Raw genomic sequence first — 9,401 nt, 5'->3', positions numbered from 1 at the left:
CGTGTTTCCTGCCAGGTAAATGACGCTCCGCAACGTGGTGACGTCATTCGGGACGACTGGAATCAATAAGGGAATCGTTTGCAAAAATGCCAAACAATTCCAAGGAATTGAAACAGTGGGAACCGGTTCTCAACAAGAACCGGGTTTCGATACCCATCCCTATGCCTGACACCCATAAACGAAGCAGCATCTGGCTGCAGTTGAAAGACTTTTTTGTCTCGGTCTCGTCTTGACTTTATCTTGTTCTGTCTTGGTCTTGGTTTAGGTGGTCTTGACTACAAGTGTACTTTTTGATAATGAGTTTAGAAAAAGACATCCCATTTGAATTTGTTTGAAAATGAAAAGCACATTTGTCCTCCCTGAACGCTCTACAAACCCATTAGACAACCTGCACATTCAACCTATCTCTGTACTAACCCTACTTGTGTGTTCTAGAAAGTTCTGAATCAATGCCCATTGTTACACAGGTAAGTTGCGGTCTGTTGCAACTGTTCTGTGACCAATTTTTGTGACTGGACTTACCCTTCTCTCCTCGGTGCTGATGCCAGCAGCCTCAGGAAATCCTGTGAAGAAAGATTAATGGAATCAAGAAATTTCTGTGTGGAAGAGAAATCAGTTTGGAGGAAAACCTCTTCTTGGAATTGTGGCGAATTTAGTTTTGACATATTGCAATATGTGTCTGCAATAAACTGACTTAACTTTGAATTTATATGTCCTATGCTTGTGTCCATGCTTGGTTTAAGACAAGAATGATTTGCTGTAAGGCATCAGCTCTTACCACAGCACAACTGCATTGCCCTGCATTGCAAACAGGAACACATGTTGGTTTGTCCAGACTCACTGTCCAGAGGGGAAAACTAAATAAAGCCATAAAAATTTTGCCCATGCCATTAAGCTCCTGGTGCACAGATTTTATACTAATGATAATGCCAGAAGACATTTCGAGTGTTGGTACAGCAGAGCTCCCCACTTTTTGATGTTCACGTGCTCCGCCACTTTGTGATTGAGCTGCTGTGGTTCATAATGCTTAACTCTATAATAACACCACTTGCAGTAAATTGTGGGGGAAGAAATTTACAGAAACTGTTTATGTATATGCATACACATGCACACTGCCTTTGCAGGCATTCTGAAAACCTGGCATGGCGCTATAACAGGATGCAACAAGTCAGTTCTTGAAGTTTTTGTGGGTTAAGGTGACTGTTGGGTCTGTGTTTCCACAAACCCCGCTAATTCTAGAGACTTATTCATCATGAAGAAAACAAGACAGTCGATCGATCGATTATTTGCGCAAGGGAGGCCTCGTCTGTGTCCACCACGAAAAATGACCCCCAGATCTGACCTCCTCCTGCTACCTTTTATTGAGAGACAGTTCACACAAAACACGTCAGAACAAAGCCACGCCCCCTTGGTTCTAAGACAAAGCATTTTATGTATATGTGTTGGTCCTGCTGACCAAAGGGTCGTAAACCCAGGAAGCTTACATCAAAAGAAACAGATCTTTCAGATAGGATGTATCTACAATAAAACCTCCCCCAGCACAGAGTGGTTGGGGAGGTGGTCAGGATCAAAGGAATGGCTTTGATCCTACTGCTTGAACTAAGACTGTACAAATTTAAGAAACACAATGGCAACATTCAACAATTAGACTTAACAGTGACCTTGACATTTTGTGGCTGAATTGCTATCGTTGCCAATCACTTGGGAACACTGTGTCCACCACATTAATTTAACTGAACTAGAAATCATATAAATAAATATGACAATAAAAACTGACAAGATACCAACCTGCAGAAGTCTATTACACAGAGCACCAGGAACAGGGCCAGATATAGAATTACCCCTATTTATTAGCGTTGTTTCTGGGGTATACCAGAAAACCAGGATTCATACCTAGAAACTTTACCAAATAATCAACAATGTGGTTTGTTTTTATTGTTTATATCTCATATTTCCTCTAAGGCAAAAATACAAATGTCAGTGTCACCATGTTTAAAGCCAGTTTTATCAGTAGAAGAGATGTGCCATTCTTTGTATAAAAACTGTAAAAAGTACCTACATGTAGGCCGAAAAGTCAGGCAGTAAAAACCCCCACAAACCTTTAATGACTGTTAACAAAATCCAGAATCATACAAATTAAAATAGAAAATCTAAGCAGAGCAAAAAGAACACAAGTAACTAAGTGTATACTAACCGAGCTACATATCACAGAATGATTAGTGAAGGCAAAGACAGGAAGTTGAGGCACAGGTGAGACATAATCAAGAGCAGATACCAAAGTAAAATAAGAAGTTAAAACAAAAAGACAAGCAAAATACAGACAAACCATGTGTTGACTTTACACATGGCGTATGCGTGTTAAAAACATTTTGGTGTGTGTTCAAGAACATTCTAAACAGTTTCTGTTATTTGGCAGTTGTGTTGTTTTCAATTTTTTAAATTAACTGACCAAAAGAGGAAGATTAGCCGATTAACTGTTCAGTCTGTCAGCTCTTGACATAAAGGACAGGGAAATGTGATTGGCTATTTGCTCTTCAGTGCAATAAAAAGGGAAGTGACAAAGGGAGTGAAAAAAGGCTCAGTGCAAGTTTTAACAGCTGATGTCTCTCAGCCTACTGTAGTGCTACACAGGCCAGCAGACATGGAGACTAATAGCAAAGAAACACTACAAGCAGACTTTGATGTATTTGATATTTCTGAAGAGTTTGGATTTCTACTTGAAGAGCCACTGGTAGGTTTCACCCTTATCTTTTCTCTTCTAATGATGCAATGTTCTCATCTGAGACACATTTTGTTTTGCCATATACTGGATAAATCAAGGAGGTTTGAAACTGAAGGATAATATAACATTGACTATGCTGTATATGTTGTTTATCCTCACACACATACCTTAGCAGCAGCCTTAATTTAAACGTTTGTCCAGCTAGATAACAGTCTCTCTGGCCTAATTATGCTTGTTTTCTAGAAATATAACGAAGGACTACTTATCTGTTGTGAGCCTGTCTCTTTAAGTCTTTAAGTCTGCTACAGCATTTAATAGAATTAATTGAATCTAAGTTGTATAAGTCAACTGATAGAAACTATTGATACATATTTCTCAAATTGGATAGTTGTAGTTCTTTGGGTTTGATTTCTAAATGTAGCAAAATGTAACAGCATTAATCTCTGACGCTCATAAAAAAAATATTAGTCTAATATTGTTTCTGTTTATGGTATAGCCTATAGTTTCCATCTCCCCGCCCTTTTGGACCCTGTTTTCTGCTTGGCAGGGCGTTGCCTTGTTTATTATGGCCTCTTTTAAATTGCTTGCTGTTGCTGATTGATGACTCCAGTCATTTGTTGACATGCAGGTCAGGCACCATGGAAAACATGAGCTGATGATGTTACTGATTACACTCTACATGAAAATCCACCACGCAAAAAACAATCAAAACCCAATGAGCAAGTCATTTTATTCCTATTATTTTCTAGACTCACCTCCCAGACCATTATCAGGTGTGGCTGGACCTCGCAAATAATCTCATACATCTGATAGAATCACGTAAACTACGGGATCTGGTTGATAAGGTCAGAATGAGCAAAGCCTTCCAAGTACAAAAATACTGACAGGCCATACATGTAAATGTGTACAGGTGTATTTTTGAGAGACCTGATGATGATCACCATTCCCAATAAAAATAAATAGATTTAAACAGAAAATCTAATCACAATTCAGATGCCGGTCTTGAGTCCAGATCTTTTGAGTGACCATCGGGAGCTTAGGCTCGCTCACCTAGCACTAGGATTCATCAGCATGGGATATGTATGGCAGGAAGGACAACATGCACCTGCTGAGGTAAGACACACAAATGACAGACAGTAAAATGTTTACATTTCAATCAATAGTGCTCTAGCTGTTTGACCTACAAGTATAGTGCCCCATGCACACATAGAAGTATTTTTACTTTTTGTCCACTTGTCAACTGCATTTTTAGGTCACAGAAAATGGAGATTTTTTTAAAAAGTCCTTTAAGAGTGAACTTTCAGAAATTCAGCTTATGCATTTATATACGGACAAGGAAAAAGAAGACTTTGTAACACTTTATAACCAAACACTATTAAGCATCAGTAAGGTATTAGTTGATGCATAATTCATTCTTTATGAAACATTCAAAGGTGGATTTAGAGGAATTTTCTTAGCGTGGCATGAGGGTGTCATGGAAACCAAATGGAGTGGGACAATCAAAGCCATTTTTTTTTACACATATGCAGATGTTACATTCTGTAATATGAATGATATATGGTTAAAATATATCAAATGCAGTAAGTATACACATGTTTCACATTTCCTTTAGCCCACACAATTAAACATTTCAATTACATAAAAAATGTGAGTTTTGATTTTATGTACTATACAGCCTATACTAAATAAGTATGTAACGAAACAAGTATAAAATCCAGAAAGCTACACAAAATGGGGTGGTTCATTTACAAACACGTCTAACTTATGTTTCACACTCCTTTACTCATTGGAAATAAGAAAATAGTTCCATGCTTAAATTTACACAAAATGCCAGAAATCTGCATGGTCATGGACACATTTTTCATGATAAACCTATATATGTATTTTTTTTTTTTTTTTGCAATGACTCAGTGTGGGTGCAGCTTTTTGCTATGTCAGATTTATTCGGTCAGGTCATTTACAGGTGAAGCACATCTGTTAAACCGAGAGGGTTAATGACGCTTACCTTTGTTCCGTTGCCAGAGTGTATCAACCACCAATGTTGTCTGAAATGCCTTTGTTTGGTGTTGGAACAAAATGTGCTCTTGCATAATTATAGACATCGGTTGCTACTGACAACAACAAACACAGCCAGCCTGCAGTAGGTTTATTATTAAAATAAACAACACTGTTACATGCAAAACTAGGGTGACACTTGGAGTGGGACATACCACCCCATGCCACTGCTGAAAACATCCAACTCCTTTTAATTTTTTTTAATGCATTAGCTTATCTGGCTAAAGCTAGCTAGCTGACTACAGCTGACTACAAACTAAAGCGAAGATAAACTCGAGGAACAAACTAAAAATAAAGTAAAATATATATATAAAATAAAAAATGTTTTATTTTATATGCAGAAGTTTCAATATAAGTTAAAGTACTCTGTTGCTGTCTTAAACCCTCCTACAAACTCTGGTGCTGCTCACATTTCAGTTTTCTGCAAATATTTAGTGAGCAATATTTGCAGCTTCCATTAAATATTAGCATGTTGTATCATTTTGCTCTTTGTTTGTATCCTTTTCTGTTGTGAAGACAGATGAGATGTGTTTGATTCTTAAGGTCCTGGTGACCATGAGATTATTTTATAAATGCTTTGCAAGGTAGAGAGTGTCCTCATTTTAGATGAAATAACACACAATACTTAATTAACAACTATTAACTGCTTGAATTAACCATGAATTACTAAAGATTTAACGTTTATATCTATGTTTATAAATGGCATACGCAGGTGGATTAATGGTTCATAAATGACGAATAAACTATTAATGAATCCATTACTTGTGCTTAATAGTGTGTCGTTATTAGAAATTGACACAGTTTTATCTTGCTATTTCATAACACAAAAAATAAGCATTTGTTAACAAAACATAAACTAAAACTGATGGGAATGTCATCAATGTGGTAGATAGAGGCACATTTACATTTTGACTAATGGTGCTGCAGGGCTTAATTTGACCATGACTAAACCAAATTTATATTAAGCAGGAGGTGACATATTTCACAGCAAAAGTGAAACTTTTCACTAGCTAATGTTAAATAGAAAGTAGAAAGGGAAATCATCAGACAAATCAGCCTGGTCAAAACTGCTGGCGCGGCCAAAAGATAGTCACTACAATCCCTGAAATCTTAGTGAGCCTGCTGGATTGAAACTTCACTGTTATGGTTGTTTGATAGATACTCCCAAAGGCTCTGGCCCTGCCTTTTTGGCTGGTATCACGCAGACTTGGCCTTCCACCGATCCTGACATATGCAGATTCAGTTTTAGCCAACTGGAAGTTAAAGGATCCCACAGGGTAATCCTTTTTCTTATTTAATGCCAAAATATTAGGCAGTCTCGTTAAATGCAATAATAACCTCACAGTGAAATTCTAATAATTGCTACTTCTTTCTTTTACTTTCATTTCAGGGATATGAGAATTGGGTAAGTATCACTCTGGACTGTTATGTAATCTCATGTGTCATGTGGTTTTTACTCATTTGTTTGCTAAATATTATTTTTAAAAATAGGAACATGGACCTGATATTTTCCTTCCCTGGTGGTGACACTTGCAGGGGATTTTTTATTGTGTCACTGCTGGTTGAGATGGCGGCTTCACCCGGCATAATGGTTAGTATTACTTCTTTTGAAGTCTTTCTGAACATTAGCTTGGTGTTTTCAATTTCTCTATTCCCTGGTCCACAAACTGTGTGTGCTTTTGCCACTTGTAACTTGGTAATGCTGTTTAAACCTTTGACTTTAACCAGGGGGCGCTGGAGGTGATGCGCGCCATTAAAGTCTCTGACCTCACTGGGATAAAAAATGGCCTCATCAAAGTAACTCAGTCTTTAAAGAAGATGAAGGAAAAATTCAAATTTATGCACAGTAAGTTTGAATTAAGGCTTGCTCACATGAATTTAATCACTTTACATGCTGTGCTCTTTTATGAAGACAGAGAAATTCAAGGTAATTAGACAACTGAATCTGTGCTATTTCCAGATCACGTGGAGCCAGCTGCATTTCATGGAAAATTGAGAATTTTTGTCTCAGGGTGAGTTTAGCACTGCTACAGTGTTCTCCAAACTAAGGTTTTCAAGGTTTCAGTATTTCTCTCATGCAGATTTATCTCAGTAAAAGTTATCTTTTTATCTGTTTCTATTGGTGCACTTTATATTTTGTAGGATAACATCTGAAATCGTATCATACATATTTAAATTCATGTACATCTATTAAAAGGAGGTTTGCAGTATAGGTTTTTTGTTTGAATTGTTTTAGATGGAGAGACAACCCAATGCTTCCAAGGGGGGTGATGTATGAAGGTGTGAGCGATGAGCCTATTTTGTTATCAGGTGGGAGTGCTGCCCAGAGTTCAGCTATTCAATGCTTTGATGCTTTGCTGTGCATCCAGCATGAGGAAGAGACAGGTAAGCATGCATTGCCTTCAACCTTTGACCCCTTCAGATGGCTCTCGTGAATAAATCACATTTGTGCAGCCAGCTGATTGCTTTGAATGAGAATGTTTCCAGGATAGACAATTATTTTCATTCTTTCAAGGTCTCTTTTCTGTCCCTTTCACTGATTCTCTCAATCTAGGAGCGTTCCTGACACGCATGAGAGACTACATGCCTCCTGCCCACCGTCAGCTGATAGAAACGCTCTCCGTCTGTCCACCGCTGCGAGACTTCATCTTGTCCTGCTCCAACTCTGACCTCTGTCAGGCCTACAACTCTTGTGTCTCCGCACTGGTGGATTTACGAAACTATCACCTCAATACTGTGACCAAGTACGTCATTATTCCTGGTAACCACGCGCAATCTGTGGGCTGTCCATTCAGAGGTGTGGGTACTGCACTCAACACCACTGGGACTGGTGGATCCAACCTCATGGTCTTCCTTAAGAGTGTTCGTAACACCACTCAAAAGGCACTGATTTTAGAGAGACTATCATAGTCTAGAAACCTCAGTGTATTTCCTGGCACATATATACTGCTCCAAAAAAATTTAAGAAACATTTTTAACTCAGAGTATAGCATCAGGTGAATTTAATTTCTGGGATATTGATCTGGTCAGTTAAGTACCAGAGGGGGTTGTTAATGAGTTTCAGCTGCTTTTGTGTTAATGAAATTAACAGGTGCTTTAGAGGGGCAACAATTTGACAACCCTCAAAACAGTAATGGTTTTACAGGTGCAGGACACTAACATTTTCCCCTCCTCATCTTCTCTGAATGTTTTTTTTCTGTAGTTTTGCATTTGGCTAGGGTAAGAGCCACCACGTTACTGTTAGTACAAAACTTCCAGGACAGCACATCAATGCGAGCCATTGCCAGACGATTTGCTGTCTCTCCCAGCACAGTCTCAATTGCATGGAGGAGATTCCAGGAGACATACAGTTACTCTAGGAGACTTGGACAGAGTTGTAGAAGGTGATATATATATGCCTGATATATGTCCTTTGTGCAAGGAACAGGATGAGCACTCCCATATCAAAATGACCTGCAGTAGGCCACTGGTGGGAATGGTGCTGCCCTGTGCTTTTCAGTAGGTTAGCCCTAAGATCATGTGACAGAGGTGAAAGGGCCTAGAGATGCAATACTGCCTGTAACATTGTTCAGCATGACCAGTTTAGTGGTGGATCATTTATGGTCTGGTGAGTCACATCCTTGCACACACAGACCTCCACAGGCTAGGCAACAGCATCATGACTGCCATTAGGTATTGGGATAAAATCCTTTACCCACTGGCAGACCCTCCACTGTGGGTTATGGCTTTCTCCTGGTGCATGGCGATGCCTGGCCTCAGGGCGTGAAAGTATGCAGGTAGTAGCCAAAAACACAAAGCAAAAATGAAAATCAGCACAAAGACACTTCAAAACGATCGCCATAGTGATTCTACTGTAGAAACCTGAACAGGTAGAAACGGAGGCTGCTGCCTGACTTCTTATCAGTTTGTTAACTGTTGAAATTCAGGGTCACTGCTGGCCTGGGGTTGGCATTCGCTCAGCTTTCACTCTGGGTTCTTGGCTAGCTTAGTGTTAGCATTCTGTCTGGCTAGCCTAATGTTAGCTTACTATCTGTGCACGTGCTTGCAAACAGCCGATGTTGCAGCATAAAGTATCTGTCTCTGGGAATTGGTTCTTGTCGTGATTCCCATCCCTATTACCCAGTCCATATCAGTTTTCTCTGTATTATTGCCTTTACCGTACAAAAGAGGTAAAGATACTACAATAATACAGCGCCTTGAGGCAACTGTTGTTGTGATTTGGCACTATATAAATAAAACTGATTTGAAGATCGGTTTAAATATCCAGGATTTTTGAACAGTGTAAAAATATGTATTATAACTAAAACTTTTTCATACGCAACACTCTAAATGTAGTTCTAAATCACAAAAAATATCACCATCATTCAAATCAGCCAGATCTTTTCATCCGTATTGAATTTTCCAAGCACTTACCCTGACATTAGTAAATCTTCGAGTAAACTTTTATTTTTTTAGATAAATGATTATTGGGTTTTCACTCTTTGATGGTGTCATGGATGATTTCTAGCACGAATACGTCACTACATTAACAAAGTATTCTGTTTGAAAACTGTACCTCTTTACTTTAATACTACTATCAACAATTTTTTTAATACATTTTCTCGTGGAGAATTGCATGACAAAC

General features: G+C 38.6%; 1 protein-coding gene across 2 annotated transcripts; it reads left to right on the top strand.

The window, feature by feature from the left end:
- Positions 1–1,799: 1,799 nt before the first annotated feature.
- LOC309720429 (indoleamine 2,3-dioxygenase 2-like) lies at positions 1,800–9,041 on the top strand. Of its 2 annotated transcripts, XM_082557360.1 has the most exons (10): positions 1,800–2,731; positions 3,472–3,567; positions 3,716–3,835; positions 5,936–6,054; positions 6,168–6,182; positions 6,269–6,368; positions 6,506–6,623; positions 6,738–6,789; positions 7,014–7,162; positions 7,332–9,041. In XM_082557360.1, exons 1-10 carry the CDS (start codon positions 2,642–2,644, stop codon positions 7,685–7,687), a joined length of 1,215 nt encoding a protein of 404 aa, XP_082413486.1. In that variant the 5' UTR covers positions 1,800–2,641; the 3' UTR covers positions 7,688–9,041. The 2 variants fall into 2 exon arrangements, with proteins under 2 accessions (XP_082413486.1, XP_082413487.1); XM_082557361.1 differs by lacking the exon at positions 3,472–3,567.
- Positions 9,042–9,401: the final 360 nt, after the last annotated feature.

The sequence above is a fragment of the Aulonocara stuartgranti genome, assembly GCF_965226115.1.
Source record: "Aulonocara stuartgranti genome assembly, chromosome: 13".
NCBI classification, from domain to species: Eukaryota; Metazoa; Chordata; class Actinopteri; order Cichliformes; family Cichlidae; genus Aulonocara; species Aulonocara stuartgranti.
The sequence above is the reverse complement of the archived record's forward strand: the minus strand, read 5'-3'. Positions and strand labels throughout refer to the sequence as shown.

Coding starts and splice junctions, on each gene's coding strand:
- LOC309720429 (XM_082557360.1), top strand. CDS start 2,642: ATGGAGACTAATAGCAAAGAAACACTACAAGCAGACTTTGATGTATTT. Junction 6,624..6,737: donor AAAATTCAAATTTATGCACA/GTAAGTTTGAAT, acceptor TGCTATTTCCAG/ATCACGTGGAGCCAGCTGCA. Junction 6,790..7,013: donor TTGAGAATTTTTGTCTCAGG/GTGAGTTTAGCA, acceptor GAATTGTTTTAG/ATGGAGAGACAACCCAATGC.